General features: G+C 37.9%; 2 protein-coding genes, 1 long non-coding RNA gene and 1 pseudogene across 4 annotated transcripts; 3 read left to right on the forward strand and 1 right to left on the reverse strand.

Annotated features, from left to right (window-relative positions):
- Nucleotides 1–294: 294 nt before the first annotated feature.
- Nucleotides 295–2460, reverse strand: LOC147944248 (uncharacterized). Its single transcript, XM_087512517.1, has one exon. The coding sequence runs from the start codon at nt 2458–2460 to the stop codon at nt 295–297; it is 2166 nt and encodes a 721-aa protein (XP_087368643.1).
- A 2956-nt stretch (nt 2461–5416) lies between these two features.
- LOC104787474 (putative purine permease 18 pseudogene) lies at nt 5417–6836 on the forward strand (annotated as a pseudogene). The gene has a single exon (XR_015557450.1). The product of XR_015557450.1 is annotated as a putative purine permease 18 pseudogene (transcript).
- Nucleotides 6837–16607: 9771 nt separating this feature from the next.
- LOC104787473 (putative purine permease 23) lies at nt 16608–18136 on the forward strand. Its single transcript, XM_010513064.3, has 2 exons — nt 16608–16809; nt 16898–18136. The coding sequence occupies exons 1-2, from the start codon at nt 16770–16772 to the stop codon at nt 18034–18036; spliced, it is 1179 nt and encodes a 392-aa protein (XP_010511366.1). The 5' UTR covers nt 16608–16769; the 3' UTR covers nt 18037–18136.
- A 530-nt stretch (nt 18137–18666) lies between these two features.
- On the forward strand, nt 18667–19449 carry LOC147944249 (uncharacterized). The gene is made up of 2 exons (XR_015557451.1): nt 18667–18882; nt 19045–19449. It is a non-coding gene; the product is annotated as an uncharacterized LOC147944249 (long non-coding RNA).
- The last annotated feature ends 282 nt before the right edge of the window (nt 19450–19731 follow it).

The following is a 19731-nucleotide window of genomic DNA, read 5'->3' on the forward strand; positions in this document are numbered from 1 at the left end:
TCGCTCAGGACCCAGCTTCCTTCGCTTCTGCTTTACAGGTCGGAACGTAGGGTCCACATTCAGCTCGTGGGAAATAACTTCTGGACTGATGCCGGGCATCTCGTCTACAGACCACGCGAAGGTGGCCATTCTTTCTTTCAGGAAGGTTATCAGGGCGGCACGGAGCTCGCTATCCAATCCCACTCCGATCTTGATTTCTTGATCCGGGAACTTGCCATTGATGAAAATGGACTCAGTGAGGTCACCTTTTAGCTGCTTCCGAACTGGATTTTTCGGGACCTCGAGCTGTGGTTGCTATTGGATCAGGAGTTTGTGACTTGCGAGGTAACAGCTCCTGGCCGTCCTTTGGCTTCCCAGAACTTCCCGGACTCCTTGTGGGGTCGGAAATTTGACGCACTGATGGTACGTCGAGGCCACCGCCTTCATCTGATAGAGCCAGGGAGTTCCCAAAATAACATTATAGGCCGCAGGTCGGTCGAAGACCGTGAACTCCACCATTTTAACCACTCCTTGAGTGGACACTGGTAATGTGATCGTGCCCAAAGACATCGACGTCTCGCTAGTGAACGAGACCAGGGGTGAGGGCGGTCCTGCGATGTGCTCTTTCCCGATACCCATTCTGGTGAGCGTCTCAAGGAAAATCAAGTCTACCGAACTCCCAGTATCAATTAGGATTCGGCAGACTTCGTGGTTCGCTACATCAAGCGAGATGACGAGCGCGTCATCGTGCGGAGTGTCCAACCCCTCAGTTTCCTTCTCGGAGAAAGAAATTTCAGGTAGATCACTGGCTATCAACTTAGCTCGCTTCGGCTGGGGGCTAGTGAGCTTCCGCTGATGGTCTTTGATCGCAGTGATGGAGTTCCGAAACAGACGCGATCCTCCCATTATCACATCGATTCTTTTCTTGGGAGCTTCACTTCCATCAGACTGCTTTGGTTTCTTTGAAGGTGGAGCGTCCTCGTCCATTTCGGGAATCGCTTTTTGCTCCAATTCTTCAATTGTGACATTCGGCATTTCTCCCGCCACATACTTCTCTGCGAGGAGATGCATCAGCTTCTTACAGTCACGAGTAGAATGACTGTTGGTTTTATGGAGCTCGCAGTACGTGTCCTCATCTCGGACCCACTTGTTACTCGGGAGTACGCCGCTCTTGGAGCGCGGTGAAAATGGTGGTTTGGACGGTGAATTCTTTGGAGAATTCTTCTGGGGAGATTGGGTGACTGCGAAAGTGCTCGGCCCGGACTTCGGAGTCGTAGGCGGAGTCTTTTTGGCAGGTGCTTCGAAGCGCGGTTTCCCTGCAGACGGGGCATTTTGTTTTTGCGCAGCGGCGAGTTTGTCTTCTTCTGCGACTATCCAGTTCGAAGCCCGGTGTAGTGCGTCCTGAATAGTTGGGAAACGATTCACGGACAACTCTTCGCGGAAGCGAGATTCGTGCCACAGGCCGTTCTTAAGCGCGGCCAGGGCTGTGGAGTCCGAAAGTCCGGGAATTTTGACCTGGATCTCCTTGAACTTTGTTATGTAAGACCGAAGGGACTCTCCAGCCTTTTGGCTTAAGTTCCAAAGCTGAGCATCCGTCACCGCAGTTTCGATTAGGCTAGAATACTGCTTGACGAACGAGGTCGACAGCTCGTTAAAGTTTGTTATGGAGCCAGCTGCTAAGGATGCGAACCAAAGCAGTACCGGTCCACTAAATGTTTCTGCGAACAGCTTGCAGTACCCAGCGTCTGCTTCATGGGGCTCGAGGTCCACCCGGCTAGCTGTCAGCAAGAAAGTCTTGAGGTGATTGGTCGGATCTCCTTTTCCTTCGTAGCTCGAGAACTTAATTTTGCCAGTGTCCTTGATGCGGACTCGGGCTATTTGGTCGGAAAAAGGAGTTCGCCTCGACTCCTCGATCACTCGGAATATATCCGGAGCTGAGGTGGTTGCACTATGCATCACAGACCGCATGTCCCGAATTTCGCTCTGCATGCGGAAGATCTCGGGATTGACAGTATATCCCGCAGCCGAAGTGTTTCCATCTACGGGGAGAGGAAGACGGACTGGGACCTCGGAAGATCGGACGACGCCAGGCTGAACCGGTGTGCGAACATCGCCGGCCATCGGTAGCGCTGTTTGTGTGTTGGTTTGAGGTGGGAACGAATCTCCCGGAGTGACATTTGTTGCTGCTACTTGCGAGGTGGAAGGTGGTGTCACACCGGAGAAATCCAAAGCGCGTCGACGCGGGTTTTGGTCGGAGGACAGGAGGTCGACCCGGTCGGCGTAGGCGCGGTGGGAGGCCGAGAGATCGGCTACGGACGTCGTGACTTCCTCCAAACGAGTGGAAATCTGCCCCTCCAAATTGTCGAAACGTTCAGTAAGAGCGGCAGAGGCGGCTTGCTGACGGTCGGACTTCTCGAACAAGTCCTGCAGGAGCTTCTGGATCACCTCCAAGGATGCCTGATCGGGAGAGCTGGCTGCCATAGCGGTGGTTGTGTGGAATGAACTTGCGTATGAAGTCGGAACTGGTGAGAGTCAGGCGATAACTCCCCTCCTTCTAGCGCCAAATGTGAGAACAGAGAATATGCTTCTCCTTCCGAAGTGATTTTAATTGTGGAGGAGCTTGTCGCCGTAAACAGTTCCGAACTAAAATAATAAGAGTTTTAGAATTTGAATTTGTATTGCCTTTTTCTGGAAAAAAAATCTCGGGCCCCTTTACAAATGACCTCCCCCTTACATATTTATACCGACCCATTTACTACTCAATTAATACGGAATTAATAGTGCGCGATCCGCGCAGCCTAATTAACCCTCTTAAATGCGGGAATCTTTGACCGGGCCCGAGCTGCGAGCTGTCGAGCACGGAACGTCTCCGTGCTCCCTTCCTTTCTCCAGGCCTGATGGGCCGATCAATAACACCTCCTCGGCCCATTAGGCAAGCCTGACTTAGGCCCTCTTGCCTATTGCCCGAGATGGTAGATCGTGGGTACAACACTAGAATCTCTCAAATTTAAATGATATACAACAGATTTTCCATAACAAAAGTTTACAATCTCCATAATTATATTAACATTAATAAATTTCCTAAACCGAAAATCCAATTATAAAATATCACATTAAATATGTTGAAAACCCTCCATATAATTTGGTTTATTTTTTATATTTTGAGGAATTACCAAAAAAATTAAAATTCTATTAATTATCATAAATTATATATATTTACATGAAAAAATTATAAACTATAAAAATATGCTAATTTGGTAAAACAATTAACATAATTAAACTTGATAAAAAAACTTATGTTGATTATTTTTCTTACGCAAAAACTTAGGGGGGTTATTGGTTTAGGATTTAAAGAGAATTTTAATGACTTAAAAAGTTATGTAAAATATGTTGTTATTCAATCAAGACTTTTTAAAAGTCTTTTAAAATTTGGTGTTATTAGTTGTGGATTTGTAAAAAGTTATCTAAAATCTTCATAAATCTAGTGTTATTGGATTAGGAGTTTTATCAAGTCATTAAAAGTTTTATGTTATTCAAATAAAACAAAAGAATCTTGGATTGTTAATGACTTCAACTATTATGTTATTGGTTTAGGATTCTATATTCTTTTCTTCATAAAAAAAGTCATGTAAACACTCTCATCAAATAGAAAGATTTGTGAATCATAGTTCATGACTTTTTGAGAAGAAAGAGAGATAAAGAAAGAAGAGAGAGAGGATTTACAATCACGTCGTAAATTCCCAACCCATTTCTACCAAACTCATATATATACCCAGCAAAAAAAAAAAGACAGAGTTACGACTCCGGTCACCGGAAAAAAAAAGAATGGGAGAAGAAGCATTGTCAAAAGTTCATTTCTTTTCCAGTGCTTCCATCAAATCTGCAGTATTTGGATGCTCATGGCTGTATCTCACTCGAAACAGTAGCAAAACCAATGTTGCTTCTTGTGATAGCTGACAAGACACATTCTACTTTCGTGTTCACGGATTGCTTCAAGCTAAACCGAGATGCAGAAGAAAATATTGTGGCTCATACTCAACTCAAGAGTAAGAATACATGAACCAACGTACATAATATAGATAACATAAAGAATATATAATAATACATGAACACAAAACCAAAGTATAATTCAATATAAGAACACGGGATGATCAAACACATAATCGAATTGAAACCCTGGCGAAAAAAAGGATTTACATATATGCTTAGCTAACCTAGGACACGAGTGACACAGCGAGGTAGTTACTATCGTTAGTCATCATCTAAACAAAAAAGACATCCTAACCTTTTAAAATCAAACACTCGTAATTGCAATATGTTACCAATTATTCAACCAAAGATAGAATACTTTAATACATAGAAAGAAGATGAGCAAGTCTAGTTGTACATGTAACTTGGAGATCAATTACGTCAAAAGGCGTTGATGAATAAAAGATATATGACTTTGCCAAAGATGATTTTATTAAAGATGAGATAAGCAAGATATTTTTTTTTTCCACAGAAACGTTGAATCAAAAGAATATTGTGCAATATTTTTTGAGAAAGATTTTACGAAATTTTAGGAGAGACTTTATAAGATTAGGAAAAACAAATCAGCAAGATTTTAAAAAACTTTCTAAACAATCACTTAGAATCCTCAATTTTAAAGTCATTAAAATTTTCTTAAAATCATGAACCAATACCCCCTTTATTTTGATTTTGGTGAGACGGGTTGACAATAATCCCATATAGGAAGTTAAGTGGAATTTTTTTTTTTTAACACTTTTAGATGTGTACCAGGAGATAAAATGTATTACTAGACCATACATATACCACACGGATTAAAATCTTGAAAACACTACAAAATCCTATACTTTGAATACTTATATCAAATACCTGAAAAATTTTATATTTTTAAAATTAATAAAACAATAATAAAATAACAAATAAATATAATATAAATTTTAAATTATAAAAATTAAAAATATTGTCGTTAAATCCTAGTACTTAATAAACTAATTAACTTTTGTGGAAAATTTTGTTAGGACGACGACGTTCAACATTCAAAGTGCTTTCGATTTAGTATATAGTATACACGTAACTCTACACATTTCAATAAAATAACTAAGCTTCGTGCATGATTCGCGATTATGTAAATATAAATTATAAGTAATCAAAAGTATTCTAATATTAAGTTCGATTAACTATATTCAAATCGAATCGTATTGCAAATCAATTTATAAAAAAAAATTCGCGCATTGTGTTTGAAACTTTGAATTAACAATTTATAGGTTTCCGGTAATAGCATGGTAGAAAGTACAAAATGTGTCTATTATGTCCAAAAGTGAGAGAAGTCATTTTCAAAGTACCAAATCTGATCTGGCAAAGGATCACTTGATTACGTGCAAGTTTTGAGATATTGTTTTTATATGGCCGCCAAGATGGAACAAGTCATGTTGTTTGTTTAACGCGCACTTCTTCCTCTCAATCATTATCAAAATTTGTAAACACTACTATATATATAACAGTTCATAGAGAATGAAATTTATATATTTTCTTACATTCAGAGATTGAGACCAGAAGAAAAAACTTATGGAGAAGATAACCGAACCTTCCAAACAGACAACAACAGAAGAATCAGCAAATCCAGAACCAGACCAAATCTTGAGTCCAAGAAGATCGTTGCAGCTAAATCAAAAGAAATGGTGGATCTCTGTTTTATTATGTCTTTTCTTAGTCTTGCTCGGAGATTCTCTCGTCATGCTTCTCTTGAACTTCTTCTACGTTCAAGACAACCGAGAAGAGAGTGACCAAGATCTACAATACAAAGGAACATGGTTGCAAGCTTTGGTCCAAAACGCTGCGTTTCCAATCCTTATCCCTCTCTTTTTCATTTTCCCTTCACCAAAATCTAACCAAGAAACCAACAATACTCGTTTCCTCTCATTTCGTCTCATCGTCCTATACGTTGTTCTTGGTATTCTTGTTGCTGCTCACAGCAAATTGTTTGCACTCGGGAAGTTATACGCAAACTATGGCATCTTCACTCTGATTTCCGCGACTCAGTTGATCTTTACCACGATTTTTACAGCCTTTATTAACCGTTTCAAGTTTACCAGATGGATTATCTTATCGATAATCACCACCATTTTGATTTATGTTTTCGGTAGTCCTGAATTTGGAGGAGAGCCTGATGAAAACGAAGAATTCTACAACATCCAAGCTTGGTTAACTTTTTCTGGATCTGTTGCTTTCGCGTTATCGCTCTGTTTGATCCAACTCGGGTTTGAGAAGCTATTGGTGAAGACAAAGAGATATGGTAACAAGAAAGTGTTTAGAATGGTCTTGGAGATGCAAATATGCGTCTCTTTTGTCGCCTCGGTTGTTTGTCTCGTGGGTTTGTTTGCGAGTGGCGAGTTTAAAGAACTGAAAGGCGACGGCGAGAGGTTTAAGAAAGGAGAAACGTATTACCTTTTGAGTTTGATCGGGTTGGCTTTGTCGTGGCAGGTTTGGGCGGTCGGACTGGTAGGTTTGGTGCTCTATGTTTCGGGTGTCTTTGGTGATGTCGTTCATATGTGTACTGCGCCACTTGTGGCTTTGTTTGTTGTGTTGGCATTCGATTTTATGGATGATGAGTTTAGTTGGAATAGAATTGGTACTCTGATAGCAACAGTTGTGGCTTTAGGATCTTACTTCTACACTCTGCACAAAAGAAACAAGAAGAACATGGTGGAACTTTACCAAAGAGAGAACAATATTGAAGTTTAGTCTCTCATGTCAAATGTTTGTTTTTGTTTGAAAATATGTTCTTGTTCTCCTGAATCCAAAACATGTTGTATTGATCTGAAATTTGTGTAATATATTTGTTAATTGTTCTATTTAGTTTGATTTTTTTTTTACTATACTCAGTTAATGAGGATTTGTCACTATGGTTGGAAGAAAACGAATACATTGATATGGTTGATCGTAATTAAAAGAATAAACTTTGTAGAAGAAAATGACCGAGAAAGATTAAAAGTATGTGAGAAAGAATTTTAAGAAATATGACTTGGAATAATTTTCTAACTTGATTACAAATGAATGGGAGAGCTGATATATATAGCCTCTAAACTACAGAACTAGGTTATATATATGTGTTTAGTTTAATATGATCTTTGATTTTTGAAAAAAGATTATGATTTTTTTTATTCTTATCTATTAGAGTTTAGAGGCTATACAAACTAGAACTAAATATACAAATTCCCTTAACCTATATGAAGTTATAGATACGCCTAGTTGTAGATAAGTCTTTGTCGTCAAGATAGTTTATTGGACAATCATCTCAACTGTCAATCTTTCTGTTGATCACCAGTTTTCCAGTTCCCAATAAACTGAATATTCCCAACTGTAGAAAATATAATAGAACAAACTGTGATATTTTATTTTTATTTTTATCTTGATATTTCATAATCAGATATTTTTTTTTGAAATAGAAAAATAGAAATCCATATTGTTTCTATAATACAATTAGTTTTCTAATCAAAAAGCATGGAGTAGACAAGTATATATATATATATATATATATATATATACTTGTGAAAAAAAAAACAAACATATAAGAGCCAATATGCTCTCATTTTCTAAAAAATCAACTTGAACCACATTTTTTAACAGCTAAAAACAAAAATTTCGGTTTGGATTCATACCAATAGAATTATAACCCTCAATGAATAGATGGTTGTATACCTAGAGACTGAATATAATTAAATATTAAAAAGATTAACAAAATATATAAAACTGCAATAAATTTTTCACAATAAGGAGACGTCATTTCTGACAAATTCTCTTTTAACTAATACAAATATAAAGAAAATTTGAATACAATGATAAGAAGTTATTTATATATAGATTTCTAAAGATGTGAACATTTGAATAGACACAATTGTTTGTAAAAGACACAATTCTATATTCAACAGACGTAACTTTTTAGAGAGACGCAACTGTAAAAAATTTCTGTCAAAAATATAAAACAAAAAAAAATTGAATACAATGATGAGAAATCACTTATATATAAATTTATAAAGATGTGAACATTTGGATAGACACAACTGTTTGTAAGAGACACAACTCTACATTTAACAGACACAACTTTTTAGAGAGATGCAACCGTTGAAATTTTCTGTCAAAAAATATATATATATTACGAAAATATACTACAAAAAACTGCAACTATTGTTGGCATTTTTTAAGATTATCATTATTATATTTAAATACAATGATGAGAAGTTATTTATATATAGATTTCTAAAGATGCGAATATTTGAATAGATACAATTGTTTGTAAAAGAAATAACTCTATATTCAATAGACACAACTGTAAAAAATTTCTGTCAAAAAATATATAAAAAAATAAAATTTGAATACAATGATGAGAAGTCACTTATATATAAATTTATTAAGATGTGAACAATTGAATAGACACAACTGTTTATAAGAGACACAACTCTACATTTAATAGACGCAACTTTTTAAAGAGATGCAACTGTTGAAATTTTCTGTCAAAAAAAATATGAAAAGGTTATTACGAAAAGGTACTACGAAAAATCGCAACTGTTTTTGGCATTTCTTCAGATTGATATTATTACATTTGAATACAATGATGAGAATGTTGTAAAACAATTGGAGTGGACTTCCATAACCGGCCCGTTACTTTGTCTAAGTGTGTAAGGCCTATGGCCGATGGCCCATTACCTTTTTCCTATTCTAAGTCGGTCTTGTATTAAGGGTTTTTCTATCCCTATATATATATAACATTCGATTCATTAATGTGAATAAGATTTGAGAGAAACGAAGCCCTAAGCCAGCTGAGAAAAACCCTTACCCTAAAACCCTAAAAACCGCCGCCCACAAAGTTCTTGTTCGTCCAAGTTGAGCGATCAGCTTCTGGTTCAGAGATCCTTTCGTGGTCGGTTCCTGTTCGTGATCGGTTTCTTGTTCGTGTCTAAGCCGAGGTTCGTGAAACAACTCAAGGTAAAACCGAGGTCTTTAGCTTCCGGTTCAAATCCAGTCAACCTCCAAATGGTGGAAGAAATGGCTGAGGACAAAAGTGTACTTGTGGTGGATAGTGGATCCACCCACACAATCGTGAAGGATAAGAGATATTTTATTAATCTCATAATGAAAAATGCCAATGTTAGTACAATTGCGGGTATAGCAAGCCTAATAGAGGGCTACGGCCAGGCTCATATATTATTACCAAATGGCACACATCTTGAACTAAGTGATGCCTTGTATTCACCCAGCTCTAAGAGAAGCTTATTGAGCTTTAAAGACATTCGATTGAATGGTTACCATGTTGAAACAAAGGGTGAAGGAAACAAAGAGTTCCTATACATTACTGAAATCGTACAAGGACATAAGAGAGTCCTAGAGACTATACCTGCACTAGCCACTAGTCTTTACCAAGCTACGATAAATATGATAGAAGCTAACTTGGCAAAGAATAAAATGTTCAATGAACAATTCACTCTATGGCATGACCAGCTTGGCCATCCGGGTTCTAACATGATGCGTAAGCTAATTATGAATTCAAATGGGCACACTCTTAAAGAAAAAAAAGTTATCCCTAAGAATCTCACATGTGTAGCATGTGCACAAGGAAAACTTATTGTAAGGCCATCACCAGTAAAAGTAACTAAGGAAACTTTGCATTTTCTGGAAAGGATACAAAGGGACATATGTGGACCAATACACCCACCTTGTGGGACGTTTAGATATTTTATGGTCCTTATTGATGCATCTACCAGATGGTCGTATGTTTGTTCGCTATCCACAAGGAACCTAGCATTTGCTAGGCTATTGGCTCAAATTATAAGACTAAGAGCAGACTTTCCAGATTTTCCACTTAAGACTATACGGCTAGACAATGCTGGTGAATTTACATCCCAAGCGTTTAATGAATACTGTATGTCCATGGGGGTGAGTGTGAAACATCCTGTGGCACATGTCCACACACAGAATGGATTAGCTGGATCCTTCATTAAACGAATACAACTAATTGCTCGACCATTACTAATGATGTCGAAGCTTCCTGTGTCGGCTTGGGGACACACTGTATTACATACGCATCAGGCCATCTAGTGAACACAAATATTCACCATCCCAACTATTAACAGGTCATGAGCCAGACATATCCCATCTCAAAACATTCGGGTGTGCCGTTTATGTACCTATTGCTCCACCACAGAGAACTAAGATGGGACCTCAAAGGAGGATGGGAATATATGTTGGATATGAATCTCCCACCATTATTAAGTATCTTGAGCCAACTACAGGAGATTTATTTACGCGGACTGTCAATTTACAGAATCCGATTTTCCTATGTTGGGTGGAGAGACAAGCAAGCTAGTTAAAGAATTATCATGGAATCAAACATTCTTAAATTGGCAAGATCCTCGGACTCTAGCATGTGATGCAGAGGTCCAAAAGATTATTCATTTGCAAAAGCTAGCTATACAATTGCCAGATTCCTTTGCTGACCCAAAGAGAGTAACAAAATCGTACATACCAGCTTGTAATGCACCAGTACGTATTGATATTGAAACGACCGACCTTTTTTCTTTTTTAAATAATAAATAATAAAATAATAATAATAATAATAAATAAACTACAACTAGTGGTCCCATACCCACTAGCCACCTAACCACCATCACAAACAACAGCGGAAAACCAATACCAATCAATATCCAAAATAATATTCCATTAATAACCAATAATCATAACGTCAACAATATCCAATACTCAAATAGTAGAAATCATAGAACCAGCAACCTAGCAATGTTCTAATGACTCCACTCTAGCAACCTAGCAAGCCAGACAACATCAAACCGAGTCCCTAGAACATCCTCCTCTTCATTGCCGGGATTCCACGATCACACTTTGCCTTTACCTGCACCACAAACACATATTGCAATGCATGAGTATTTTATAAACACTCAGTAAGGCAATCCTCCCATCTACTGGGCTATACACACAAGCAATAGAGTATCAATAACCATCACACAACAATCAACAACAACGAATAAAAAACCAGGACTTAGCATCGACCGACGTCACACATGCATCGACCGATGCCAAATGGGGAAGCATCGATCGACACAGAAGCTGCATCGACCGATGCAAGTGTAACTTGCATCGACCGATACCCAGTCTGCATCGACCGACGCATGCTCGACGTAACACGAAAACCCTAGAGTTTTACGCACCGTCCTCGCACTTGCATCGACCGATGCAAGATATGCATCGATCGACACAACGTCGAGCACCGTGATTTCCCCGAAGCTTCTCGCTGGATCTTTGTTCCTACAACCACAAAACTTGATCCCAAGCCACAAGAAAGCTTCCTAACGTCCATAGCAACGATCTAACAAGCCTAACAACACACAACAAGCAGATTAAAGAATCCTCTAGCTTAGATAAGCCATGGTCATGCACTTACCTTTGCCACAGAAGAACTAAGCCTCAACCAAACAAGAACAAGCCTCTAGGAAGCTCCTACAACGATCCCAGCTACAGATCTCACCAAGAAACGCCTCAAATCTCAAGAAATCACCAGGAACCCTCAAGAACTCTTTCTCCCTTCTCTTTTATCTCAAAAACGGCCACACACGTCTAATGAGACAAAAGACACGACCCTAAGGGTTTTCCCTTTCTCTTCTGACCAAAACGCAGCGTTTGACTTAAGTCAAAACGCAGAGAATTGAACCAGCATCGACCGATGCTGCCACTGCATCGATCGATGCACACCCTAAACTGGGATTCCGGTTCGCGGGTGTTACAATTCTCCCCCACCAAACTGGATTCGTCCTCGAATCCCGAACAACCATCAGCCAAGGACTCCCGTGCAACCGTCTCCACGGCCCGCACTCCTCCGGCTGATCTACAGAAGGTCACCTCTAGGCGATAGACTCACGCTCCAGGCGTCATTTGCTCTCGACTTTTGGACTTTCCTTTACTCATAGGCCTAAACCTTGAGTTTTTATTGGCTCCTCATCGGGCCAGGACCCGCATGCCATAATATATAAGGAGAAGTCCAAACTCGTCTCTCGGGTTGCCACCCTACAGCGCGCCCCCGGATCGTCATCCGAAGTCGATATACCAACCATACTCCTGAGCCACAAAGTCTCTGAATATAGCAGTACTATGAGAACCTAAGTCCCCCAAGAGTCGCGAGCAAACAATTCTGAACACGTCTGAGTCCTATCCCTATCCAGGTTTCCTTCCTGTGGCTCGCGTAAAACATCTCAATGTCCTACCAACCACATAACCCCTCACCGGGATACCCCATGACCACACAAGGATCATATACACGCCACAAGGGCCGCCACAAAGGCCAACAAAATGTCCTCATGAGGACCGCCACCAAGGCCAAACAAATGTCCTAAAAAGGACCGCCACCAAGGCCACTCGTCCCGAAGGACCGTCACAAAGACCATCTGTCCCGAAGGACCGTCACAAAGACCATCTGTCCCGAAGGACCGTCACAAAGATCCTCTGGCTAAACAGCCCGCCACAAAGGCCAACAAATGGCTAAAAGCCCGCCACAAGGCCACACAATTGGCTAAAAGCCTGCCACAAAGGCCACACAATGTCTAACAAGACCGCCACACACAGGCACTCTGACTCGAAAGTCTGCCACAAAGGCCACAAAAGCCCCTCCAAGGCTTCCCACCGCTAAAATGGACAAATTCTAACTCCCATAAAACTTTCCATATTTAGCACTTTCCACTTTTGGAAACTCCTAATCCCGGAAACTTTTCTCCAACCCCGCCTCACAGAAACTTTGTACCCCGAACACCACCTCATCTTGTTACTGAGTCGCACAACCACCCCTAACTCCCATCGCACTTGCATCGACCGATGCAAGATATGCATCGATCGACGCAACATCAAGCACCGTGATTTCCCCGAAGCTTCTCGCCGGATCTTCGTTCCTACAACCACGAAACTCGATCCCAAGCCACAAGAAAGCTTCCTAACGTCCATGGCAACGATCTAACAAGCCTAACAACACATAATAAGCAGATTAAAGAATCCTCTAGCTTAGATAAGCCATGGTCATGCACTTACCTTTGCCACAGAAGAACTAAGCCTCAAACAAACAAGAACAAGCCTCTAGGAAGCTCCTACAACGATCCCAGCTACAGATCTCACCAAGAAACGCCTCAAATCTCAAGAAATCACCAGGAACCCTCAAGAACTCTTTCTCCCTTCTCTTTTATCTCAAAAACGGCCACACACGTCTAATGAGACAAAAGACACGACCCTAAGGGTTTTCCCTTTCTCTTCTGACCAAAACGCAGTGTTTGACTTAAGTCAAAACGCAGAGAATTGAACCAGCATCGACCGATGCTGCAACTGCATCGATCAATGCACACCTTAAACCGGGATTCCGGTTCGCGGGTGGTACATATATTTAGAAGGGACACAATAATCAAGTTCTACAGAGTCTAAGGCACGTTTGAAACGTGGTAGACCATTAGGTTCCAAAGATAAGAACTCTCAGAAATCTAAGAAAGGTGCAAATCAAACCGAGGATAAGGAAATTACAGACATGGCCGCGGCAAATCCTAAGGCACCAAATGAGGTTTGGGACGCTGAACCTCAAGGTCCTGAAGGTATTGATAATAATGGGATCTCAATCAATTATATCATGTCTGGAATACATTGGAATCGTAAGAATGTCGACATTGATGAAGTATTTGCATATAAGGTAGCACTTGAGATAAATGAGGATCATGAACCGACGCCTATATTAGAGTGCACTCAAAGTAAAGATTGGCTAAAGTGGAAGGAAGCCATTGACATGGAGTTAAACTCTTTAAAGAAGAGGAATGTGTTGGACACCATTCGATATAAAACCAGTTGGACATAAGTGGGTCTTTGTAAGGAAGAGAAATGAGATTAATGAAATTGTGAGGTATAAGGCACGGCTTGTGGCACAAGGATTCTCTCAAAGACCAGGAATAGATTATGGGGTGACTTACTCCCTGTGATGGATGCAACGACTTTTAGGTACTTAATAAGTCTGGCTATAAGAGAAAAACTGGATTTGCGGTTAATGGATGTTGCAACCGCATACTTATATGGTCCACTGGAAAATGAAATTTATATGAGATTACCAGAGGGTATTGAGCTCAATTATAAGAGTGGTTCTCGAGAACAATACTGCATAAGGCTAGACAAATCCCTTTATGGACTGAAACAAAGTGGTCGTATGTGGTACAATAGGTTAAGTGAGTACCTAACCAAGGAAGACTATAAGAATGACCCAATCAGTCCATGTATTTTTATAAAGAAGTTTGCAAACAAAGGGTTTGTTATCATAGCAGTGTATGTGGATGATTTAAACATCCTTGGGACCTCTGGTGAAATTGCCCAAACAGTAGACTATCTCAAGAAAGAGTTTAAAATGAAAAACCTAGGCAAGACTAAATTCTGTTTGGGATTACAGCTTGAGTACATTGATAATGGAATCCTTGTGAATCAAATGGCATATACAGAAAATGTACTCAAGAGGTTTAATATGGACCAAGCTCACCCATTGACTAGCCCAATGGTTGTGAGAAGCCTTGATTTGGATAATAATCCATATGGTCCAAAGAAGGACGATAAAGAAGTTCTCGGTCCTGAAGTGCCATACCTCAGTGCTATAGGAGCGTTAATGTTCTTGGCTAGCCACACTAGACCAGACATATGTTTTGCCGTGAACCTCCTAGAAAGATTTAGGTCTTGTCCGACCTAAAGGCACTGGAACGGTATTAAACATGTACTGCGTTACCTACAAGGATCGACAGATTTGGGTTTGTTTTATACTAACTATAACAAAGAAGGTTTAGTTGGTTTTGCTGATGCAGGTTACTTATCGGATCCACACAATTCAAGGTCTCAAACCGGCTATGTATTTACACACGGTGGTACAGTGATCTCATGGCGTTCTATGAAGCAAAGTATTGTGGCCACTTCGTCTAATCATGCGGAGATCCTAGCAATTCATGAAGCCAGCGTGTGTATGGTTGAGGTCAATGACTCAACATATTAGGACAGATGTGGGATGGTCGACGATAAGGAAGCAACGGTTATATACGAAGACAATACGGCCTGCATCGCACAGCTCAACGAAGGATACATCAAGGGAGATCGGACGAAACACATCTTACTGAAGTTCTTCTTCACACATGAACTACAAAAAGCAGGAGAAGTTCAAGTGGTACAAGTTCAATCCTGCGACAACTCAGCCGATCTCTTTACTAAAGCATTACCGACAACAACATTCAAGAAGCTCACGCACCAGATTGGGATGCCGAGACTTAAGGACTTCTAGTGATGCTTGTAATAGGGGGAGCAATGCGTGCTGTACTCTTTTTTCTTCACCATGGTTTTGTCCCATTGGGTTTTCCTGGTAAGGTTTTAATGAGGCAGCACCCCCAAGCGTATTGCGTTGATCCCTTAGCATCGGCATGGTTATGTCATCCAAGGAGGAATGTTGTAAAACACTTGGAGTGGACTTCCATAACCGGCCCGTTACTTTTTCTAAGTGTGTAAGGCCTATGCCGATGGCCCATTACCTTTTTCCTATTCTAAGTCGGTCTTGTATTAAGGGTTTGTCTAGCCCTATATATATGTAACATTCGATTCATTAATGTGAATAAGATTTGAGAGAAACACAAACTTGTCTCTTATTTCATAACAGAGAAGTTATTTATATATATATATTTCTAAAGATGCGAACATTTGAATAGACACAACAGTTTGTAAAAGACACAACTCTGTATTCAATAGACGCAACTTTTTAGAGATACGCAACTGTAAAAAATTTCTGTCAAAATATAAAATAAAGAAAATTTGAATACAATGATGAGAAATCACTTAAATATAAATTTATAAAGATGTGAACATTTGAATAGACACAACTGTTTGTTAGAGAAACAACTCTATATTTAACAGACGCAACTTTTTAGAGAGATGCAACCGTTGAAATTTTCTGCCAATATATATATATATATATATATATATATATATATTACGAAAAGGTACGACGAAAAATCGCAACTATTGTTGACATTTTATTAAATTGTTATTATTATATTTGAATACAATGATGAGAAGTTATTTATATATAGATTTTTAAATATGTGAACATTTGAATAAACACAACTGTTTGTAAAAAACACAACTTTATATTCAACAGACGCAATTTTTTAGAGAGACGCAACTGTTAAAATTTTCTGTCAAAAATATAAATAAAGAAAATTTGAATACAGTGATGAGAAGTCATTTATATATAAATTTATAAAGATGTAAACATTTAAATAGACACAACTCTACATTTAACTGATGCAGCTTTTTAGATAGATGTAACCGTTGAAATTTTCTGTCAAAAAAAATTTAAATATATATTTTACAAAAAGGTACGACGAAAAATCACAACTGTTGTTCACATTTTTTCAGATTGTTATTATTATATTGATTGTTATAATATCTATTTTTATACTTAATATTATTTTCTTCTTTATTATAAGATATAACCGTGCGTTCAATGAATTCATACTACAATTTGATGTATTCCATAATTATTTTATAAGTTTATAACTGTATGTGACACAACGAGTGGTCCGGAACCGGGACCATAATGAGTCGTTTTCTAGCTAGCTAATCATTATTTGTATCTCTCGTCATCCATTCAAGAATTGGAAAAATATTAGATAATATCCACAGAGAATCAAGTTTACAGAATAATTTTTAAATCTTCGAAGAGAGAGCATAGAAAAATCATGGAGATGACCGAAGCTTCCAAACAGACAACAACTCATGGTAACTTCACTGTCTTAACTTCGGTTAAATTCAGTTGTTCTTTAAAAAAAAAAAACTGATAATTCTAAATTTTTTTATCCAAAACCAGACCATGTTCAGAATCCAAAACCAGACCAAATCTTGAGTCCAAGACGATCTTTGCAAGTAAAGCAAAAGAAATGGTGGGTCGCTGTTGCGTTATGTCTGTTCTTAGTTTTGCTAGGGGATTGTCTCGTTATTCTTCTCTTGAACTTCTTCTATGTTCAAGACCGTCGTGGAGAAGATGATAACAAACATCTACAGTACAAAGGAACATGGATGCAAGCTCTGATCCAAAACGCTGCGTTTCCAATCCTCATCCCTCTCTTCTTTATTTTCCCTTCACCAAAACCAAACCATGAAACCAACAGTACTAGTTTCCTTTCCTTTCGTCTCATCTTGCTTTACGTCTCCCTTGGTGTTCTTGTTGCAGCTCACAGCAAATTATACGCACTCGGGAAGCTATACGCAGGCTATGGCTTCTTCTTGCTAATCTCCGCCTCCCAATTGATCTTTACCTTGATTTTCACAGCTATCATTAACCGTTTCAAGTTTACCAGATGGATCGTCATATCGATACTTCTCACTCTTGTGAGCTATGCTTTTGGTAGTCCTCAGTTTGCAGGAGAGCCGGTTGAAAACGAATATTTCTACAGCATCCGAGCTTGGTTAACTTTCTCTGCTTCAGTTGCTTTCGCGTTATCTCTCTGTTTGGCTCAACTCGGTTTCGAGAAACTGTTGGTGAAGACAAAGAGATATGGCAACAAGAAAGTGTTTAGAATGGTCTTAGAGATGCAAATATGTATCTCTTTTGTCGCCTCCCTTGTTTGTTTTGTGGGTTTGTTTGTAAGCGGTGAGTATAAGGAATTGAAAGGAGATAGCATGAGGTTTAAGAAAGGGGAAACATATTACGTTCTGAGTTTAGTTGGATTGGCTTTGTCGTGGCAGGCTTGGGCAGTCGGGCTGATAGGTCTGGTGCTTTATGTTTCGGGTGTTTTCGGTAATATTGTTCATATGTGTGCTTCACCACTTATGGCGTTGGTTGTTGTTTTAGCATTTAATTTTTTGGAGGATGAGTTTAGTTGGCCTAGAATTGGTGCTTTGATAGGAACAGTTTTGGCTTTAGGCTTTTACTTCCACACTTTGCACTACAGAAACAAAGAGAAGATAGTGGAACTAAACCAAAGTGAGAACAATGTTGAAGTTTAGTCTCTCATGTCATATTCATGTCTGTATTTTGGAAACTAGTCTTGTTCTTCTAAATGTTGTAAGCCTCTGATATCTGTATAATAGTTTTTTTTGTTTTATATATATATATATATATATCTTATATATCTTATATAATATGAGAAGGTTTTCTCCTAACTTTGCATAACACGACGACATTTGGCAGCGTATTTTTTCAACACCTGTCTTCACTTCTTAATTATTAAATTCTTTTAATTTTTTCCTCAAAATTACATACATTAGTTTTTATATTCACTAAATTTAAATGATATTTTATGTACTAAAAAATATATTGACATTTATGCAATATTCTTTTAGTAATTGTATATAAATATCATTTATCAATATTTTAGTAATTATAATGTCCTTTTAGTAATTATAATTTTGGACAAAATCAATTTCTGATAATTAAAGATTTAGATATTAATATTATAATTTTGGAAAGCTTTAGTTTTAATATAAAAGCTTTAGTTTTAATTCATAATTCATAAATCCTAATAGATTTTATATCTTAGTCACAATATTTATGTTATTTATTACCCATGCTATATTTTATACAAGTGCGTTTGTATGTATAACCCATGAAAATGAGTTTATACAAATATTAACTGTTTCAAATACTATTACTTTAAATTTGTTCCTTAACGTTACAACTGTGTTTGTATGTATTTATTAACTTTCTTTCCAATAACCATTTTCATGGTCCTTTATTTTATTTATAGGTTATGACTTCTGATAAGAAAGGTTTTGTGATAGTAGGGTTTAGAGACGAGGAAGATTTGGACGTCTAGGTGATATATATCTCATGATATGGGTTTCCAAAGCCATGTGATTCTTTCAAATTCACTTTTTATTTTCTTACACAATTTAGTCTTACTTATTTTTAAAAAAAATATATTAAAATCTAATTTCTTTTCACAACATTATTGTTTGGGTTATACTATGTATGCATTTATTTTCTCTTCTCATATGTTCCATTATTTTTCCTAGCCATGATCGATTGTTGATGATGTGATGATAATGTTTACCCGCAAGCAGAGCAAGGCAATGGGATTTGACCATGTGTGCAAATTTCATCAATATGCATTTAACAAAACTCACCTCTACCACGTGTTTAGCAAGTCGAAAGATCCAATGAACACCCGAAACTAATCCCAATTGCATTCTAGAGAGAGAGACGAAGAGAAATGGAAATAAAAACAATGTCTTGGAGAAGTAGGAAGATTAAAGTTATCTCTTCTTCCATCCATCACATGATTTTATAAATAAAAATGTAGAAGAAAAAAAATATTATCTGATGAACAATTATTTTATGTTCTCTTAGGTTATGCAGTTAACACTAAAAAAAGTAGCTCGATAATATGATGATATTTTTTTACTCTTTTTTGCTGGTCATTTTGAGTATAATACAACATATATATATATATATATATATATATATATATATTATTTTTAAACAGAAAAGTATAACACAAAAAAAAAACAAATTTTATTTGATATAATGATATATCAATATATATTAATAACATTATTTACTCAATTCTAAACTAAAATTCAGTTTGCATTTAGTGTGTTCAATAGATATAAAGTACGTGATAAAAATATAGAAATAGCTAACAACGAACTTTCTTTTCCAAATGCAATTAATCAAGAAACACAAATAATTCTATTTCTAGA

The sequence above is a fragment of the Camelina sativa genome, chromosome 5 (genome assembly GCF_030686135.1).
Source record: "Camelina sativa cultivar CO46 ecotype springtype chromosome 5, ASM3068613v1".
Classification (NCBI taxonomy): domain Eukaryota; kingdom Viridiplantae; phylum Streptophyta; class Magnoliopsida; order Brassicales; family Brassicaceae; genus Camelina; species Camelina sativa.

Bases quoted from the DNA above. Each gene is read 5' to 3' on its own strand.
- LOC104787473 (XM_010513064.3), top strand. From the start codon at position 16,770: ATGGAGATGACCGAAGCTTCCAAACAGACAACAACTCATG. The intron at 16,810-16,897 runs GTAACTTCACTG...ATCCAAAACCAG, and splicing joins CAAACAGACAACAACTCATG to ACCATGTTCAGAATCCAAAA.
- LOC147944248 (XM_087512517.1), bottom strand. From the start codon at position 2,460: ATGGCAGCCAGCTCTCCCGATCAGGCATCCTTGGAGGTGATCCAGAAG.